Here is a 21,487-nt window from a genome sequence, read left to right on the forward strand (position 1 = left end):
AAATGCAGTGTAGGACGACACCCTACTAAATGGAGTGACGACCTGAAATGCATTGCAGGGAGTCAGTGGATGCAGGTGGCTCAGGACCGTTCTTTATGTCAGTCTATGGGGGAGGTTAATGTCCAGCAGTGGAATGATGTGAGTGGAAATGATGATGATGATGATCGTAAATAACGCTTGTTACCTATCGGAGGAAAAGAATATCGTTCACGCAGTATTCGTTTTTTAAGGACTAGTGGCCCGTCCCGGCTTCGCACAGGTAGACATTTTTACATTTTAAAAAGTGGCCATTAAGGCTGTATACGAAACGGAACCTGCCCAGCAGTATGAAGAATAATTGTACCAAGTTTCGTTAAAATCCGTCGAGTAGTTTTTGTTTCTATAATGAACATACAGACAGACAGACAAAAATTTTACTGGTTGCATTTTTGGCATCAGTATAGATCACTAATCAACTCCTTATAATTATTTTGGAAATATAATTCATGACAGAATTAACCTCTTTACAGATTTATTATAAGTATAGATAATCTTAAATTTACTTGTCATTGTCAAGTGTCCTGTCAATTAATTGTCAACATAGTGATATAACCTAAAATATTGTTTTTCCAATTCCTATATTTTTAATTTCTTTTTTTTAATCAAGAAAACAAATATTTTTATTCAAGTTGATTTTATTTAATGCAATAATTCCGATTGTATTACATATATTTAGGTAATGTTAAAGTTGTGGTGTAAAAAATGTATCCCGGTTCTTCATTCATATTAAAGAACATAGTATAAATATGTAAATTATTTCTGTTATTGTCTGTTCAGTCGAAGGACGATTCATTCTTTTCATTCCACTTCAGTTTAGTACAGTTCCATAAACAAATAGTATTTTTATCATTCACTTTTATTGCATAAAAATTTGATAACATTCAACCTTTGGACCTCATTAGAATGTGTAACATCTCATATGGTGTATCGTTTGCTGTACTGTTGTTTTCAGTTATTGTCTCATATATTTTTGTGATGAATCTGAAACAAACAGGTAGGTTTTGTAGTTAAAAAAGTGTTTATTACTTTACATTTTAGGTCTAAGCTTATTTAATATAGTGTATAAATTTTAAAAGTAATTAGGATATATCTATAACTATTATAAGAATTATAGTAGGTAAAGTGAAGGACTAGATTGATAGAGTATGTAATGGAGAATTAAATATATTTAATAAACTGAATAAAGTATTTTTTTAAGATATCTATATTGCTGGATAATTGATTAGAATTATTTTGTTTCATTCCACTATTATTAAGTTATGGACAAATAAGCAGAATAAATAATGTTGAAATGTATTAAATAAGGAGTTAAGTTGGATAATTTTTCCTCAATAAAATAGCCTTTATAACAATAATAATAAAACCTATATTGCTTACATAGTTACATATAATAGTTTACATTTATTAATGCTATGAATTATTTATATTTGGTCTAGAAATTAATTTTAAATATTGAGAGTTTAGATTAAGTGTTAGTTGAAATATTATTGAAAAGAGATATGAGTATGATAAGGATACTGAAGTATATACAAAGGTGAATTAAGTAGTATTAGAAGAAAGTGCTTCAATTCTGTAATGCTGTAAATTTTTTTTTTAAATATTCAAGTTATTCTTTTAAAGGTGTATAGTTTTTTTATGATATTTAAATGATACTGATGGCAAGTACCAATCATTGCCTACTGACATTCATTAAAAATTCCAGGGCTTTAATATCTTTATTGGTAAAATTTTATCATGACGATGAATTTGGCAATAGTTGATCACATTTATTGTATATTCTCTATTTGAGAAGTCATAAGTATGTTTGTCAGATAAACTATAAACTTTGAAAAAGCAAACACTCAATTTTCTCTGCCTACTCAATAATGTATCGGCAATGAAGATGTTACATATATTTAAAATTTATATAAAAGATATAAAACTTCATACATAAAATTTTTGAAACAGTAAAAATATTAATTGGTTATCCCATTATTTAGTCATATGTAAATCAATAATCAAAAATATAATCATAGTATTTTTGATTCAATATTTGTGTTTTTTAATTAAAGTTTTTCTTATCAATTTTTACAGAACTCATGGCGAAAACTGGATTAATTTTTTTATCCAATGTTACCAAAATAAATGACATTTGTTTGAAAGCTTCAAAATATGTTAAGAATAGATTATATATTAAAATAAATGGTAAACCTGACAATATGTTGCCAGTTGTCAGTAAGCAAATTGTGGATTTATATTCACAGGTAATAATATTTTATAATATGTATTTTTATAACGTATAAGAGGTACTATAGGATTTACAGTGTATTCTGTGATATATATTTTAAAATATTTATAAGCAGTATACAACTATATATCTGTATTTATTATCTAAATTGAATTCTGCATATGCTCAGAACATGTAAATAGCATATAATTGACATTGGCTACTTTTTACTTCAAAAAAATGTTTGCTGTGAATGATGGTATAAATTAATATCTGGGTAATTGAACAGTCTATAAATTAAAACTGATAAGGAGTTCATAATGTATTCATTAATCATCATTTAATTAACATAATTACTATTAATTTGATTGTATTTAGAAATCATTAATAATTCTATTGCTTCAATATAAAATACTCAAAAGGCATATATTTTCATGCATGCCAAAGTATTGACAAGAAATTTGAATGTATTTAAATTTAATTTTATATTATAAATGTAGTAATGAGTTGAGACATTTGTTACCGACTTTAAAGAAGTAAGTAACAAATGCCTAAAGAACTATTATAGTTGAATTTAGGATACTTTTTATCCTAGTCGATCAATATGTTCTCATCCACAACTAATATCTATAGGACTGAAATCTAATATTTAGTTTTAAAGAATATGCACATAACTATAATTCCTAATGAAGTAATCAAGACATTTGATCACTATTCCTCATTGTGGTGAACATAATATTGAATGTGTCAATAAATGTCGTATTGTAAACAATCAAGCCATTTGTCTGACCTTTAAAATATTCTTTTGTTTTCCAAAAACTGTATGACTGATGAGAATTGAATTCTTATATATTTAATAATTTTCAGGCCACATCTAAATGTAACAATTTAGATGTAAGATTATTATTAAAGTCTACAGAATCGAAAAATATCAAAACAAACTACCCAATTGATCTAATACTGTATGACAGTCATTTAACAAAGGATATTAATAGTTTGCAACAATCAGTACTATCTCTAAATAGTGGAAGTAAAGTACATAGTATAGGTAAGTAAGGATTATTATTATGTTCATTTAAATCAATTCTCAATACACCTATAAATAAAGTTAAAAACTTAATAGGCAACATATATATATTTTTTATACCACTGAGGTGGCAAACAAGCATACGGCCCACCTGATGGTAAGTGGTTACCGTAGCCTATGAACGCCTGTAATACCAGAGGTATTACGCGTGCGTTACCGACCCTGCAGACACCCTTTAGGGTGACAACAACTTGAAAACCACCCTTTTTTACAAATTAAAAATATTGTGTTTAAAAAAAACAAATTAAGATAAAACCAGTTCCTTTAAGTTAAAAACTAAACTACTGAACCAATTTTGATAAAATTTGTAATCCAATCTGTAATTATATTTGTATAGATAAGAATTATCCAAATTGGCTTAGAACTGACGAAGTTATGAAGTAACAAACAGAAAAAATTACAACCAAGTTGAGGACCTCTCTACTTGTGATGTCGGTTGAAAAAATCAGGTCCCTATGGGATAGACTGAACCATGTTTTAAATTCTTTCTCCTCTTAAATATGAAGGAGAACTTGAATCACTAATGTGTATTTGGAATGTATATTGTAATTTATGTATGTAATTTAATAATTTCTTTTTTAGAATTAAAATTAAATGATTTTGGAAAAACTAATGAAGAGCCTGTAAAAACGTATGAGTATGTGGCTCTTGGCGGTACCTTCGACCGTCTACACAATGGACACAAGATCCTGCTCTCGCAGGCAGCGCTCCGTGCCACCAAGCATGTCACGGTGGGAGTTACTGATGTTAATATGATTCAGTGTAAGGAACGCATTTGGAAATGATGTTTTTTACTTATATACATATGCACTTTCTTTAAAAACACTGTTTAGTCTAATATGAAGCTTAGTTTAAACTGGAAAAGTTTACCGACACCTTTGTGAGATGAAAATCTTGTGTCCAATTATTTCACTATCATTACTATTATTAGTTTTTTTTTCTATACGCTGATCGTATACCAGTGATAGATGATAGGTGAGGATGAAAGCAAGTCAGTCCCTTTTAGTATCCATTGTGACAAATTCCACAAGAACTAACCACGATGTTTTCCAGAGGGAACCGCGTGGAGGTTAACCTGATAGGATAATTGCTAGCAATAGGATTGGTAGATTCCATTACTAACAATCCCTTGCCCCATCGCTATCAAGCTTACCATTCATATCGCAACATAGCATGCGAACAAGTGCATAGTGGTCGAAATAATAGATGAGTTTAATTACGAAAAAGTTTAATATTTATAATCTGGTCACGCTTTCCTAAACTTAAATAGGCATCTACATATATTTATATTACCGAAAACAACAGGAAAAATCAAATTCACCAGATAATCAACATTACTTGTTAAAATTTTATAAATGTAAGGTACTATGAGTGTCCCTGTGATGCCCATAGTTTTGTTTTGTCATATATCAGCTTCTTTGCTATTTCAAGCCACATAAAATCACCTTTGCATTAATTATCAATATTTTGTAAATGTAATTATGAACTAGCCTACTTATTCATAAAAACAAAAATGTTCAACAAATTTCTTAAAGTTTTTGTCACTGTTTATCAAATTAAGAAATTACTGCAAAAGAAAAGAACAAAACACTTCAATGGATAAAATGGGTTTATGTGAGGTTTTACATTTTTTTTCGATAGGGGGTAGATTTACAACAATAGTGTATTTATTATTTTTAAATAAAATATTTACTTTGCAGCTAAGAAGTTATGGGAATTGATAGAACCTATTGAAAACAGAATAAAGGCTGTTGTGGATTTTCTCACTGACATAAATCCAGATTTGGAGTACAATGTAGTTCCAATAAGAGACTTATATGGGCCAACAAAAGACGATCCCAGATACCAGGTATTTGATGGAAAATTATATTATTATTTGATGTACTCAACTAATTAAGAAAAAAAGAGGTGGGCTTAATGAACTGTATGATTTTTATATTTCAATTTGCGAAATTAATCATTTTACTGATTAATATTGCAAATTGACTGTTTACACCCATCTTAGTTTCATATAAATTCCGTCACTATTGAAATTGTTATTTATGCAATAAAATTAAAAAACTCGTGAATATTGTAAATGTTAAAGTTTATAAAGAGATTTGTAGGTTTGTTTCTCAGTCACACGTAAATGATTGAATGGATGTAAATGAAACATTAATTCATAAATAGAACATATTTCTGACTAACCTAACACATCTTATTTTAGTTCACTCAGGCAAAGCCCATCTTTGTCGGAGGTCCTTACATGAGGTAACATTAACATTTCTTAATAATTGAATTGCAGTTAATAGTAGTTAGTGAAGAAACGGCCCGCGGCGCAGTGAAAATAAATGAAAAACGAAAAGAGAATGGTTTGCAGCCATTAGAGACATATGTGATCAAGTTGGCTCAGGATTTACATCCTGAACGCTCTCATGAGGAAGAGGAGAAAGTCAGTTCGTCCAATCATAGAATGAGACTGCTTGGCACCATTTTAAAACCACCAGTGGTAAGATTTTATATTTATATAAGAAAAGAATTAAGCATATAGTTATCCCAATAAAACATCGGCTAAGCAGTTGTTTCTTAGCCGATGTTTTGTTGGGACGGGGTGTTCAAAATCACTGGCAGAACACTCCCTACGATACAGAGTGTAATCTAAAACCTACCACTTACATCCTGCAATGACCTGTGCCACTGCAGCCTACGCTAGCATCACAAATGGAATCGCTTGCATTTTACCGGCGTAAAGATCTTTACTTTCGTTTCATTACTCAATCTCATAAAATCAAACATAGTTTTGGCAAAAGCATGATGAGACAGAGGTAACCAATTGGTGATAATGAAATAGTTACCTCGCTACGCTATCGGTGTACACTAGCAGGGCACCAAGTGAGTGGTGACAGATAAGAATGAAATCAGGTCAGAATTAAATACTATAGTTCCAAAGGGTAACCGCGTGGAGGTCGACCTGACAGAGTAAAGCAGAGAAAAAAAGACAAGAGTATTTTGGGGGGAAAAGGATTGTCAATAATGAGATCTAACTGCCCCATTGCTAGCAATATACCATACCAAGTCCACCTCCTCGCGGTTTCCCTTGGAAACCATCGTGATTGATTTATTATTAAATTCGTCATGATGGGTCAACTGACCTGCTTCATTTTCACCTATCATCACTCAATGGTACCCCGCCAGTATATACCGATAGCGCAGGTGGGGTTATTAAACCATTCATTTTTATCAAAAAAAAATAGAGTAAAGCTAGCAATAGGATTTAACATCCTAATTATTAACGATCCCTCTTGTCCAATGAGACAAAGGTGTCCAAAGGTTTCTTTTTCTTTCTAGCCTAATCCTAATATTCCTGACTGGCCATACGTAATAGGATTAGCTGGCGGGATTGCAAGTGGAAAGAGCAATATAGCAGAAAAACTAAAGTAAGTTGTCTATGTTTTCGGATTTTCTAAGACGTTTTTGTTTTCTGATTTCGTCTATAAACAATCAATATTCCCTCATGCTCGCTGCTCTCGCCTGCAACTCTAGTCATCGAAGAGTCGCTCATAATTTGTAGACAAATCAACACAAGATTGTATATATTAGCAGACACTAAAATCACTGGCAATATAAGCTGTGAGACTCAACACCAAAAAAAATTTGTAATCCGTTGAGTTTTTGTTTACATCCATTACAGATGATCCATATACAGATGAAGAATTAGGTGTTATTTTGCGGAAGTCAATATCACTGGTTAATTGATTAGAATGAATTTTGTTTAATTCCGCTACCTAGTGTTCGTATTCGCAGTATGGATGCCAAACGGTCGACAATAAGCTTCGAGCAGTGACCTATTAATTTGCACGAAGATACCTCATTTAGAGATGCTAAACGTGTCGCAACACGTGCATAGACTAAATAACGGTCAGAGGTTGATGACTAATAGGGAAAGTTGTAGAATTTTCACTAATAATAATTGTAGCCAATCCTTAAATGTTGGCAGTCATACGCATATTAATTGTAGCGAAATTTACCAGAGGGGGACTTTGTATAAAAGTTGTTTGCTTGCTTGGAATTAACCGATTATGTACTCTACGTGAAACAAATTCAATTCTTCGAAAAATTTTTGCTGTATTAAAGCAACGCAGCGCAACTTTACCAGAGGGAGATTTTGTATAAAAGTCGTTTGCTTGGGCACCTCTATCCATTCGTGTTCTTACCGTGAAGCAATTGTGTTTGCATGGCTGTGCTTCAGTTTGAAGGGTGGGATATGGTAGTGAATTTACAAGGTACAGAGAAATAACACCTGAGTCCTCAGGAATGGCAAAGCATGGGTGTATCATGTGCGAAACAGTATACTCTGTTATGTCCATGGTACTGCTCATGTTTATAGGTGGCGGTTACCACTTGCGTTCAGGTGGGCCATCAGCATGTTTGCCATTCTAAGTTGCATAATAAAAAAAAGAAATTAAACAAAATAATTCTATCTAATTAACCAGTAATAAAATATTTACAGCAGTGGACGGATAATAGCAAAATGATGATGATGACGATGATGAAAATATTTACAGGGCCAAAGGAGCTGCCATCATCAACTGTGATATCATTGCACACGATTTGTACAAACCAGGGTTGCCGCTTAACAGCACACTGTCTGAGACATTCGGGCAAAATATAATAACTGAAACTGGAGAAGTGGACAGGAGGAAACTCGGCACGATTGTGTTTAGTGACAAGGTATCTAAAGGTTACATAAAGTTAAGACCAATAGATGCCAAAGCAATAATTTTTAAAAATTGTATCTGTCTATCTGTCTGTATGTTAATTCTGGTGGTGATACCGGATTCTTGTGCGAAACCTACTGCAATTGGTTGCGGTTTTCATAGTTGTATTCCTGAACAATATTTCCCGTGTCAGCTAAGCAGTTTTAATTCCATATAACTTACGTCTGTCATTATTGAACAATTAGGAACAACTGGAGAAACTGAACTCGATCGTGTGGCCAGCGGTCATCGAGGAAGCTCAACGGCGCGTGAGAGCCCTCGGCGAGGAAGGGCACAAGGTGGTTGTAATGGAAGCAGCAGTCATGGTACGCGCCAAGTGGTACACACACTGCCACCAGCTGTGGTCCGTCATTATACCGCCAGAGGAGGTGAGAGTTGTTTATTTCTCAAATGTAAAACTATCATCATAGGATCAAATTTCTATAGTACATTTTTGTTTAATGAAAATGTAAATAAATTAATAATAATAAATAGTCTAGCCATTGATAACCTGCTGATCTTCAAATCGACTAATTGATTTACTATTTTAAATTTGATTTAGAAAGTTTCTTTGTAACAGTTTCAACAAAACTTTTTATTATTATTCATTAAATTTCACTGAAACAACTATAAGTATTTAGAATGGCAATAAAGTGACAGTTCACTTCATAAAAAGTAAGGATAATGGGATAGATTGTGTCTCTATACCCTGTAATTTAAGTGCCATATTCCACTAACTAACAAAAATACAACTGTTCAATCAAAGCAAAATATACGACATATTTCCTTTTCAGGCTGTCAAACGACTTCAAAAACGCAACGGTTTATCTGAAGAGGAAGCTAAGCAGCGGATATCATCGCAACCATCCAATCTAGAGCAAGTTGCGAACGCTAACATCGTATTTAGCCCGTACTGGAGCTATGAATACACTCAATCGCAAATCGATCGAGCCTGGAGCCATTTACAGGAGTACCTTCGTAGTAGAAAATGAATTTAATTACATAATACTAGACTTTATACGATTCATTTTAGTATTTGCTTTGCATAACCCGTCGAGTTAAATGAACCTCTCGTCCTTAGTAACATTAACAGGTTAGTACTGTACACTTACAACGACAGATTATACAAAATAAATCCTATTACGATATGGGCTCTTTCATCGAATTTCACTATTTATATATGTTAATGATACAGCTAATAATAGCCCATTGTTGAACATTGGCCTCCACCTTGGGAGGTTTTTCTAGTAGTTGCCACTTTTGGCAGACTGGTTGGCAACCACAGGTTTTTATTGCTGTCCCTTAATCGTTAAGTCCTAGACCTGTATCTATATCTGTTCACCGATAGCTAAATTCTAGAAGTCAATAAGTTTACAAATTGGAATGGCAATGCATGGGAATATCATGGGCGAAACAGTACACTCTGTTATGTCTATAGTACTGCTCATGTCTGTAAGCGACATTTACCACTTTCCATTAGGTGGGCCGTCAGCTTGTTTGCCATTCTAAGTTGTATAAAAAAAAATCATTATAAGCATGATAAAAAAATATAGCTGTATACGTAAATACCTTATGGCCATTTCAGTATGTAATTAATACCAGTAGATCTAGGTAGTATGTCCTATAGGATTAAGAGTGTAAGGTGAGTGTAAATAATATAAACTATCTAATATACCCTATATTCTTAATCTGAGTTACGCTTCATTAGATAGTTTATATTATTTATAAGCGGAAAATTTCTAAAAAGAATGTGATCGATTTTGTTACATATAGCATATTTTATGCCCTAGAAAAGTGTTTCCGTAATTGCAATAAAATAAGAATTTAACCAGAACAAAGTCATAGGCACAGCTAAAGTGTCCTTTTTATGCATAAAGGTGATGTTAAAAAATGCAACCGCTAATGTTTTTTATTAGATGTTTCGATACTTTTATAAAGTATGAGGAGACTGTTACCTCTGCATTGCTTTCTTTTCATTCATTATTAAAGAGGAAATGTACGTTAATCTTAATTAATGTTCTTATTGGTACTGAAAATTTGTGAAAAATGTATTCGAAAAATTCGGAAGCAAATTATGAGCAGGTGCAAATTTTTAGTGATTGGATTAATATATAGCGTGTTCTACGATTGTTAATTTTAAATAATTTATCAGAAACATTGTAAATATTCAATTATTATGAAAATCGACAGGTCATTGCAATGTTGCCTTGCTTCGGTGATCTAAAGTTATAAACGCTCTTAATTCTATCGGGGAAGTTATTTAAGATAATTTGGTCTTATGGCTCTATAAAGTTGCCTGTATTGTTTATCCCTGTCTATGATTTAAACACAGTTCGCCGCAAACAATTTGTATATAACTATAAACATTGAAGTTTGCAATGTATATTTATAATTCTATTACAGATCACGTAATACAAAATAGAATTTATTTGTTGGCAATATAAATATAAAAAAAGCATATGTATTATTGCATACCTATCGAGCTTAGATTGTAAAAATATTCATATAACGAACTATCGGTGGCCCATAGATATGATTTTATTAATTTTGATATTATACCTCGTTTTACTGTAAATTACTAATAAAGTAATAATTTAAGAAATTGTTGCACAAAAAACACACTTCTGTCTTCAATAAATATAATTAAAATAGGTTCATAAAAGGACAGATACATATAAAAAAAATACAGTTGATTTTGATGTTGATTGGGATCCTTTGCTTTTTTTAATTCAGCTGCAACTTTTTACATAGATAGATAGATAGATACTCTTGTTTCCTTCATAAGATTATAATAGTAAACTTATTATAAATACATAATATGCTACTTAAACTTGTTATAAATACATATATAAACTCTCAGACTATATATCTACTTCACAGCAGCATATTGAAAGTATATTATATTTAATTTATATGTATTTTGTTTTAGTTGGATACTTTACAATACCGAAGTTTTGCGTTGTGTTCATAATGATGTTTTAAAATTACCTAAATGTAATATTAAAAATATTTAATAAATCTTTAACGACAATAACCACTACAATTTATATAATATGTGTAAAATGTACAAATATGTAATGTACAATATGAATAGGTAACATGTTGAATAGGATATTTTTGTAAATATAAAGAAAAAAAGATTTTATAAGATTACATTCTTTTAATTTTTTTTGTGTATATAAGTATGTGCACCTATAGAGTTTAGATAGAATGTCAGAATAAATTATGTACCTCTACGTAATTAATTTCTTTGACTGATCAGTCAAAGAAATTAATTACACAGCATGTAATAAAAAGCAAGGTGTTTTATGTAAGTAATTGTAAATAATTACGTTACAATGCGATTCTGTTATTTATTTATTATCAGGGTTAATTGAAATGTTATTAAAAGAAAATGGCATTTAATTAGGTATTTTTATTATATTTTAACATTTAAAAATATTACATGTAATATATATAACATACAAATAACATATAACATAAAATCCTTTCTTTTGTCAGCCACGAAATATTGTCCGTTATACAATGTAATTTTATGTTTTATCTTTTGACTCCTGTTACTACATATATCTACATTTATAATTTTTTTTTTCTGTTTTGTAAACTTCTTTAAATTCTGGCCTAAAAATAAAAGTCTGCTCCAGCTCGCAAGTAAATGTCATTTTTTACTCAACCAAAGATTCATAATGAATACTTAGCCCAATTTAGACTAACCATACTGAAAAAAAAAAATGTACTAGGCAAGTTTAGCAACTTTAAAAGTTTGTGTTTTTTTAATAAGGATTCCACAATGGTATGGCACTTGCTAAATTATTTCTTTTCCAAATATAAACTAGTTTCAAACAAATTATTCTTACTTAAAAATTATATGTACACGCGGTTTTTCTTGTGGCTATAACTTTAAAAATTCCAGTTAGAGAGAGACAGACAATGACATTTTAGGAAGTGCGGCGAGATAGATAGTGACGCTATCGTGATGAAGACTTCTTGTGGCTGTAACTTTAAAAATTCCAGTTAGAGAAAGACAGACAATGACATTTTAGGAAGTGCGGCGAGACAGATAGTGACGCTGTCGTGATAAAGACGGCGAAATTCATTTTACAAAATGTGAGCGAGACAGTGATGCTAGTTATTTGCTATTGCATACACAACTGAAAAAATATAAAAGTAAATATCTGTAGTAACAGCAGTGAAGACACACAGTATGTTGATTTTCTCGATTTTATTTCTAAATGTCTATAATTTTTAAAATATGTAACTTAGATGTTTTATTTTTCTAATAACTATTATGAATTATCTTGTTACCAGATTTCGGCTTGACGTTGACTACTGGGACACCCTGTATAGGTAATAAAATTTGAAAACTGAAAAACTAATCCCCAAAAAGATTTCTAAACAAATTCATGGGACGATATGAACATAAGTTTACAAATAAATCTTCCGTTCATACAATACATATTTACAATGTAATTACTTCGATCATGTATATTTACTACATTACTTATGCATTTCCAATAACATTAATCGCATTATCTCATAACATTGAATAATTTATAAATATGTACCTATAAGCTTCCAAATTGATCAGATAAAGGTAATGATTCAAATAATTATTTATACTTATACGGTAGTATTGAATTACAATTCAATTGACCAATTAGGTCTAAATTACTCTTAAATCTACTGTAATATTATTATGTTCGGCCGACAAGTGTGATCCGATGTTTTGTGTATTAAAACTTTTAATCACATATTAATAAAGAATTCAGATAACAGTGGAATTGACACCAGGCTTTGAGAGCGGGGATTAATTGCTTATAATGAAGTCAAGGCCTCATTGACAATATACTCTGTCAAATGTTCTCCACGCGTTCCCACTTGGAAACCATCGTAGTTAATTTCGGGTGAATATGTCACAATGGGCCAAGTGATCTGATCAGTCATCCCTCATTAGTACTCCGCCAGCGTCAGTATTAATAGAGCGGGCGGGTTTACGATTAATCTCATAATAAACCTGTCATTTGAATGTTGAAATCTTTACAAATATCAGATCCGATAAGATTTGGACCCAAGAATGTTACCAAAATTATTTTGCTTCAATCACAAAGAGGTATTATTGGTGACAGCGTGTTAATGCTGTATAACCAATAACTAGCTGACCTGGTAAAGTTTTTTTTATATATCCTAACATCATTTACTACGTCCATTTTTCTGTTGAGATAAAACTGTCCCACCTCTGAAGTTGATGCAAACAATACCCATTTACATTTCATTAACAAAAAGTCGGCTAAGCGGATTTGGAGATTAGAGTGAATGAATCTTATCATCATCATATCAGCCGTTATCTGACAACCGCTGAACATAGGCCTCCCCCTTAGACTGCTATAAAGATCGGTTCACTGACTTCCTGCAATACAATTGAGTCCGTCACTCCATCCAGTGGAGAGTAGTCTTACACTGCGTTTGCCCGTGTCGGACCCATGGGGTCGCCACTCACGAACTATTCTTCTCCATCGGTTGTCGATTTTTCGAGCTATGTGACCAGCCCATTGCCACTTCAATTTGTTTATCTTTCAGGGTATGACAGTCTGATTCTTTTGCGGATATCCTCATTTCGGATCCTGTCACGCAAAAATACTTCAAGCTTACCCCTCTCGATAGCTCGCTGAGTAACTTGAAGCTTTTGCATACGGTAAATCGTGGAGAACCATATTTCGGTTCCATAGGTTATCACTGGCAACATGCTCTGGTTAATCGACCTTTGTTTTTAAACTTTGAAGTATTTTGGACGAATGAATGCCATGTCATATTAGTGACATGATATTTTTCTTTTTTCATTTAAGAGTTTATTCTTGACGGTGCAACTGATTCATGCATTTTCTTCCAGCCAGCTCTGTCCCATGCCATTTGTCCCATACCTTTGACCTCCCTATTATATTTTTGTTAGATATAAATTATGCTTTTAATGTAAAAACTTTAATAAAATTACCTATTGTTACAATATTATTTTGGTCATTATGTACAGCATACGGAATTCTAAAACTGCTAGTAGCAATATTTTGTTGAGGTGTTGTCAGATATAATTGATGAATTAAACATATTGGTCGTATTGTTGAAATGTGGAATTACTGTAAACTATTTTTGTTGCTATTTTTTCCAAATTTTATATTTGGAAATATACAATTGATAGATATAAATAAGGAAGAGGAGCAAACTAAATTTATAGTAAGTTAAACTATCGTTAGTGACCGTGATCTCGTTTTTTTTTTACTTCTATGCAACTTGGCTGATGGCCTAATGGAAAGTGGTAACTGTCATCTATAGACATGAACGACACAAAATAGTTTCTACTCAGTGACGCGCATAGTACCCCAGCATGTGTTGCAATTCCCGAAGGTATTTTTATAATGAGTGGAAGTGAAGTGGTAAAACCCTGCCTGCGCTTTCGGTATTCGCTGGAGGAGCACCAGTGACAGATAAAAGCCGCTTAGGGATTTCTAGAGAAACCGCATGGAGGATGATCTGATATTGCTAGCAATGGGACTGTTAGACCACATTGACAATCCCTTTCCCCCCTTTCTCGAGGACTATGGTATTATGTCTACGTGGTCTATAATTACATATATGGGGAGTAAACTCTATTAATTACAGTTTTAATAAAACTAATATAATTTAAAGATGGGTTGTGAGAAAATATTTAAAGTCTTAAAGCTATTATAAAAAAAAATCTTGTTATATATTAACGCTTAAACTGAGTAATATTAAAACGCCGGTTCGATGCTGAAACTAGAATGATCTCGTACACATGTGATTTATATTTTACTACACATTATTTTACGAATATGCTTTTCTACTGTTTTTGTCCATCAGTGCTCCGATAACAATAAAATTGCCTATGTAATATAACGACGATTTTTTGTGTGGTGCCTTTGCCAATTCACAAAAAAAAAATGTGCATGTCCTTTTCTGGACAATAGGACATGGTCGGGTATTTTTTATTGTTACAATAATACACACAGATAGTTTGGGGTTTCCGTACCTGAAGATAAACAAAACGTTTTTAAATTTGTCGTGCACGCCTGTTCTGACGATCGTCAATACTTCTTTTTAATTAAGAAACTATGGCAACTAAATTATCCTGGTCACCTATTTTATTTTCCCACTATAATAAGAGAGGTACCTTAGGTACGTAAACAAATAACTCCGGCAATGTTATTAATTCAAATTCATTTATTAATAAAATTATCTAGACTGAGTGTCATCTAGATGTTGTTTAGCCTAAATAAATTATAGACGTGAGTAAATATTGAACTTAGGTATTACTTTTTCTACAATAATATAATAAGTACTCTATATATGCTGTAGATATATTAGTTAACCTCAGGTATCTCACGATTCTTAAAAATCAGTTTTGATTTTGTTCTTTGTTTTAAAATATAAATATTGAAATGGACGATTTTAGCAATACAATCAATCTTTCGGACTCGAGAAGCATAATAAAGAACACTCCCCAAACATTTTACCTGAGCTCGAAAGTAGATAAGAACGCAAATCCTTTCTCGTAAAAGCACGAATTATTCAAATAGATAACCAGCAAGTTTTAAAATACAGGCTTCGACATCGTTACCGACGTCGACCTTATCCAAATATCAGGAGTTAATGAAAAAAAAAAATTTTTTTTTTTAATCATGCAAATCTTGTTCTGACAATTACAAACAAAAACAATTAGCGAAATAGGTGCAGCGGTCTTAGAGTGATGCGCTTACATATATTTGGCAATTGATTTACAAATTCGGCCATTGCTTATGTAAGCAATGGCCGAATTTGTAATGACTTTGAATGTATCTTCTGTCGAATATATGTATATTCGACAGAAGATACATTCAAAGTCACATGTTCGTAACTGGCCGATACTAAATTTCTATAATTTTTTTATCAATTTACATAATCTTCTAACTTCTTTGTAATGAAAAACACTAATAACAAACCCATTTAATCCGAGTGACGGCGATATATTCGCCCCTTGCCGCGATTCTAGTATGCTCGGGGAGGTCGAGTAGGTATTATGTTTACCAAAACCATAACAGCTGACAAATTTCTAATTACCGCATTAGATGATAGAATCGAACTCACGATTATGATTACTAAACCTTTTTGTTTTAAATGATAACGACAAGTCCACAACTCTCTGTCTTATACTATACTACTCAGTCTATTATATGCAAGCTCTATTTAATCTAAAACTTTTTAAGAACTTAATCCAAGTTTTATTTGTTAGAAATCTAATAGAGCCTTTTTTTATTTATCTAATTTTGATTTTTCAGTTGGAATTAATTACATTAGCAAGAAGCAGTAATGACAGAAACAACTTTGTATTGTTCGGTAATTTACCAAACACATTATATAAAAGTATTGAAGACATGCCGTTTACGTTTGTTGTGATGAACATGGCTAAGAACAATTACGAAATAGATATAGAGGTGCCTTATAAATCCCATACCATATTAATGAAATCTTTCGATTTTGACGATTTTGAACCTAATTTTCTAAAGGTATATGGATCGCGATATTGGCACCCACATGCTAATTTGATTTTATATTTTGAAAAAGAATTCACGAAAATTAAAATGGCTACAATTTATTTCATTTTATGGTACTACAAAATGTCTAATGCAGTCATAGTTTACTATAATTGTACGAAAGAATCCTTTCTTGTATCTTACTATAATCCATATGTAAGTGCAAAATACAGACTTCAAAACAATTTCGGATGTTGGACAGCGAAAAAAATTGGCTTACCTATTAAAGAGTTTAAGGATAATTTTGTTTGCGTTAATGAATGCCAAAACGTTACACAGCATTCAAAGCTTCGCGCTAACAATCTTGGCACTTGTATTGGTTTTGATATATATGAAATACAATACAATGACAGAAAATCTTTACGTAAACTAAACTTATTTGAGGACAAAGGAAAAAATATGCATGGTTACATGCTCAGATCATACATCACCGAAGTGAAACCATTCATGGCCATAGAAGATCATCATAATGGAACATACATACTAAAAGGCAGAGACGGTTTGATATGGACCACAATAACAAAACTTATGAATTTTACTATTGATCTTTCTCCAAGTACAGCAATTATGAAAAGTCCGTTTAATTACGAATTAAACATTCAACAGATATTCTCATTTGCTAACAGGAAAGGGGATTTATTTCTTATTCCTATATATCAAATAGATCTTATTATTGTTGAGGTAGACATTACATTTCCTTATAAAGAAAGCGGTCTTTGCCTAGCATCTTATCGAGCAGGTTTTGAAACTAGTCTCTTCGACATTACACTTATGGTTAAAAACTATAAACTTACAATCGAATTCTTATTTTGCTTTTTAGGCATCTGGTTCATTTTCTTTTTATTTAATGCTGTAGAAAAAGGAGAAGTTAGCTACGATCAAGCTGGTAAGGATTTAGTTAATGCCTTTAGGAATATTCTATCTATTAGCCTTTACAAGGGACCAAAAAGCAATTTATTTCGAATTTTCATGACTACCTCAATTTGGAGTTTTTTCCTCTTAAACTTTTTCACTCAGGCAGCGATTATTTCATTTTTTAGTTCATTTAAAAGAGGAAAAGAGATGAACACATTCGAAGATATACTTGCTACAGGATACAATATATATGGTATGGCGTCTCCAGATGCTGTGCTACCAGAAACCGAGGAACGATTTTCTAAAATAAATCAGAAACTGGTACCTATTCAGAACATAATCGGCTGCGTCACTGAGTTAATAAATGACACACATCGCTTTTGCCTTATAGACTGTGCATTGGGCCGATATTATGAACGCAATAAATTAAACAATGACGGAGAACAATATTTACACATTATGCAAGACAAGATACACAGCCATTATTTAAATGTAATATTACCTAAGCATTCACCCATGACTAAACAGTTTAATAAGTACGTTATTTGGCTTTTTGAAGCAGGTCTGATAAAGAAGTGGGAGGAATACCGATACGAAGAAATTAAAGATGAAAATCAAATAAAACCCCTGAGATTAGATGATTTGCTTGGAATTTTTAAATGTTACTGTCTTTTGTTGATTTTCAGTACTTTTATATTTTTAATAGAGGTCGTAATGGGTATATTACATAAAATAAGACAATACTTAAAAGCAAAAAAAGAAATGAAAAATAACGTCCATTCTTAAATATAATATTTCAGTATGTTTATGAGTTTTAATGTAAAAACTACTGGTTTAACTTACGTGTAATTAGATCAAAAAACTTGACTAGTTTCGGAATCAATTCGTGATCCTTAGTCATGAGCGACTGTGACTAGACCACAAGCTTGACATTAAAATATAATGTATGCTCACGAAACTTGTAACAATAAAATGTTTATAAGTTGTTTATATTCTACTTATTCAAGGTGAATTATTTTGAAAGAAATTTGGTACACGAATATTTTATATGCTGATTCATGCTGGTAAAGCCGCTTGTATGGAATACGTTATAAATCTATTTCATAGTGTTTCATTTGGCTGTAATTGATAACAGTAAGAATTTATGCAACAGCCAACAAAATGTCATGTAAAATAAAATAAAAAAAAAAAAACAATAATACGATATAAGAATTAATGTTATGTTAAATATCATTATTAAAGTTTTAATTATGCATTGAACAAAAATAAAGATTTTTTAAATTTAGCGCACTTAATTCAATTGACAACCGCTAACTCCATTTCATACTCTCTTACTACTGTAGCGCCATTTTGGAGAGATTTGGAACTGTTATTTAAAGCTAGTCACTTTTGCTATTGTTCTCCCATCTGAGATAGTTCTCCTTACCTTTACCTTAGTGGTAAGTAACTAGTTTTGAGGGTGACAAGGACATATATACGTTCACTGACAAAGGTAACTTAATTTAGATTAAATAACCTTCGTCAGTGAAATTCTAACAGTGCGGAAGTCAAAAAAGTCTACGTTAAAGCAAAAAATTCGCTAAAATTAAAGTTTGAGGTATATAATAAAATATTTGAGGTATACAATATTTAGAAATAGTATTTGAAATCAACTTATTGAATATATAAAAGACGATTTATTTCAACTTTTGCTAATAGGATATTATCGTGATTTTTCAGAATCTAGTTCATTCAAAATTATTTACACTTAGGTCAACAACAACACATTTTTCAATACATCAGAGGGGGGGGGGGGGTGCTTATATTTTAGTTGTATGTTTTTGCTTGTTACCTCGGTACTCCGTCGTTTACAAACCAATTTGGCAAATTCTATATGTACATATCTGAAAATATGTAATTTCAAAATGGTTTTATAGAAATTTCATCAAAATCAGTTTAATAGTTTGTTTTTAAAATCAACTGGTTTAGCCACGATTAAAGATGGTGTTTTTCTTTTTTGTGGAACAAAATCTACTTGTTTAAGCATTTTTATTAATATACTTACAACAATGAAAAACAATAACAATGTAACAGGAACATTATTAAAATAATCAAAATAAACATATTTTATTTACTTAATAAACATTCTTTTACTAATTCACATTAAATAATTTATTTCATAAACAGAAATTTTTGACTCAATAGCTCTATTGCTGCAGGTTTGTTGATATCTAACCTTTAGTGGCTAGTTTATATAGCGAAGAGTAAGGCACTCTTTAAATTTTGACACATGAAGGTGTATATATAATTTGCAAGTTCTTCGTTTAAAACTTAAGCCGCAGCTATTTTAACAATATGTAAGAACGGAAATTTAAGTTGGATATGAATGGGCAAGTTATTGATATCTATATTTTCTTATTTAACTAAAATAGGTGTTATCTTGCGGAAGTGCATATCTCTGTTATTTCCTAGAATTATTTTGTAATTCCGCTACCATTAGTATGTGTGTGACTGCCAACATTCGAAGTGCCGAATTTGGGTAAAGATGCCTTGTCTAAAGATAAAACACGTGTCGCAAAACGTGCGTGGAAAAAATGTCAGTCGGGAATTGAAGGCTAGTATGAAAGGTTGTAGAACTTCTGGTAGTAATGATGGTAGTCAATCTTTGAGTGATAGCAGTCACACATACTAATGGTAGCGGATTTAAATAAAATAATTTTATATTATTATATAAATTAATAACAAAATAACAAGTTATATTTTATATTCTAAATAAAAAAAAAACTTATTATTGACTTAGCACTTAATAACGTAAATAATTACCTTTCCTATAAATCAATCTGATAAGATTTTGCAGGTTACAAAACTATATGCCGACTATCTGATTTACGTTGTTTTGGCTTTGTAGTTTACTTATGTCGTGTCAGTTTTATTTAAATATACGACATCACTGGTTATCTTGTTTCAGAATATTAGTAACATAAACACATGGTTAAAATATATATAATGATTGATAATTAACATTTAACCAGTTACTTGGACTAGATATTTAAATTAATTAATAATAACTTTCTATGTTTTGAGCAAAATCGTTACTGGCAGAATTAGTGTTAGATTTTCAATATCGTGATCTTAATATCACTACTAATTTAAATATACTTGGTATAACTACCACAATACAACACTATGAGTTCACTGAGAAACCCTCCAATGGTCCGACGCACAGATGAGAGAGCAATTCGACGACAGCAAGCAATATATATGCATTTGTTGCGAACAAACGCAGGTAGGAGTAGGGCATTGGCGGGAATATTCATTGCCACGTCCTCTATTTCAGGATGTAGTGTACAAGAAACTGTAGGTAGGCGATAACAAGAATAATTGTAAAAAGCACATTATCTAACGAATGGTACCAAAATGTTAAATGTGCCAAAAAATACTTACGCACTGTTAGAACTTCACTGATGCTGTGTGTAAATATTAATTACAATAACGCCTATATTTAGTATTAAGTTCTAGCTTCAACTCAGGTTTCCCATTCTTTCAAATTAAGACAGAGTTTTAAATACTGTCGCAGAAATCATTAACACACAAGTAATGGAAATTTTGGTTTATATTAATTTTGAATTATTGCGTTATAAATTAATTGGTATAAACAAACTATTATAATAGGTACCTACAGCATTCTATGATTGAATATAACTTCCGCTTCCGCCTAGTTCTATTGTTGTTTTAATGTTGGTGTGATAGTAAATATTTTTGTCTATGGTATTTTGTATCCCTTCAAATTTCTCTAAATCTTTTATTGGAGTTTAACAGGTAAGATTATCATTTCATTCTAAACTATCAAAAAAATTTTTTTCATCTTTTGATTTTCGTCTGCAGTATTTCCAGAGCCTATAAAGTAAAGAAAAAGACTGTGATATCGTAAGCATATCGTAACGGTATCTGTACATGGTCACAGATAGAAATATGAATATCGTAGAACGCTTATGGGGTGAATAGA

The 21,487-nt window shown here is 31.5% G+C and overlaps 2 protein-coding genes and 1 long non-coding RNA gene across 5 annotated transcripts; 2 read left to right on the forward strand and 1 right to left on the reverse strand.

The window, feature by feature from the left end:
- Positions 1 to 561: 561 nt before the first annotated feature.
- On the forward strand, positions 562 to 12,520 carry LOC113520635 (bifunctional coenzyme A synthase). Of its 2 annotated transcripts, none has more exons than XM_031910121.2 (10): positions 562 to 715; positions 2,113 to 2,282; positions 3,113 to 3,293; positions 3,915 to 4,094; positions 5,033 to 5,181; positions 5,617 to 5,820; positions 6,660 to 6,748; positions 7,877 to 8,042; positions 8,275 to 8,457; positions 8,863 to 12,520. In XM_031910121.2, exons 2-10 carry the CDS (start codon positions 2,118 to 2,120, stop codon positions 9,058 to 9,060), a joined length of 1,515 nt encoding a protein of 504 aa, XP_031765981.1. In that variant the 5' UTR covers positions 562 to 715; positions 2,113 to 2,117; the 3' UTR covers positions 9,061 to 12,520. The 2 variants fall into 2 exon arrangements, with proteins under 2 accessions (XP_031765981.1, XP_026761829.1); XM_026906028.3 differs by lacking the exon at positions 562 to 715 and adding an exon at positions 893 to 1,033.
- LOC128201168 (uncharacterized) lies at positions 657 to 21,163 on the reverse strand. The gene is made up of 2 exons (XR_008253097.1): positions 20,926 to 21,163; positions 657 to 1,020 (listed from the first exon to the last, which is right to left on the reverse strand). It is a non-coding gene; the product is annotated as an uncharacterized LOC128201168 (long non-coding RNA).
- On the forward strand, positions 13,185 to 18,787 carry LOC113520636 (uncharacterized). Of its 2 annotated transcripts, none has more exons than XM_031910120.2 (2): positions 13,185 to 13,646; positions 16,393 to 18,787. In XM_031910120.2, exon 2 carries the CDS (start codon positions 16,489 to 16,491, stop codon positions 18,286 to 18,288), a length of 1,800 nt encoding a protein of 599 aa, XP_031765980.2. In that variant the 5' UTR covers positions 13,185 to 13,646; positions 16,393 to 16,488; the 3' UTR covers positions 18,289 to 18,787. The 2 variants fall into 2 exon arrangements, with proteins under 2 accessions (XP_031765980.2, XP_052753181.1); XM_052897221.1 differs by lacking the exon at positions 13,185 to 13,646 and having other exon boundaries at positions 15,128 to 17,533; positions 17,688 to 17,865.
- Positions 21,164 to 21,487: the final 324 nt, after the last annotated feature.

The sequence above is a fragment of the Galleria mellonella genome, unplaced genomic scaffold (genome assembly GCF_026898425.1).
Source record: "Galleria mellonella isolate WM207_F2 unplaced genomic scaffold, CSIRO_AGI_GalMel_v1 utg36, whole genome shotgun sequence".
Lineage (NCBI taxonomy): Eukaryota > Metazoa > Arthropoda > Insecta > Lepidoptera > Pyralidae > Galleria > Galleria mellonella.

Excerpts from the sequence above, each read along its gene's own strand:
- LOC113520635 (XM_026906028.3), top strand. The coding sequence starts at position 943 with ATGTGTAACATCTCATATGGTGTATCGTTTGCTGTACTGTTGTTTTCA. Across the intron at positions 2,283-3,112 it reads TTGTGGATTTATATTCACAG|GCCACATCTAAATGTAACAA; the intron begins GTAATAATATTT and ends AATAATTTTCAG. Across the intron at positions 5,182-5,616 it reads AAGACGATCCCAGATACCAG|TTAATAGTAGTTAGTGAAGA; the intron begins GTATTTGATGGA and ends ATTGAATTGCAG.
- LOC113520636 (XM_031910120.2), top strand. The coding sequence starts at position 16,489 with ATGCCGTTTACGTTTGTTGTGATGAACATGGCTAAGAACAATTACGAA.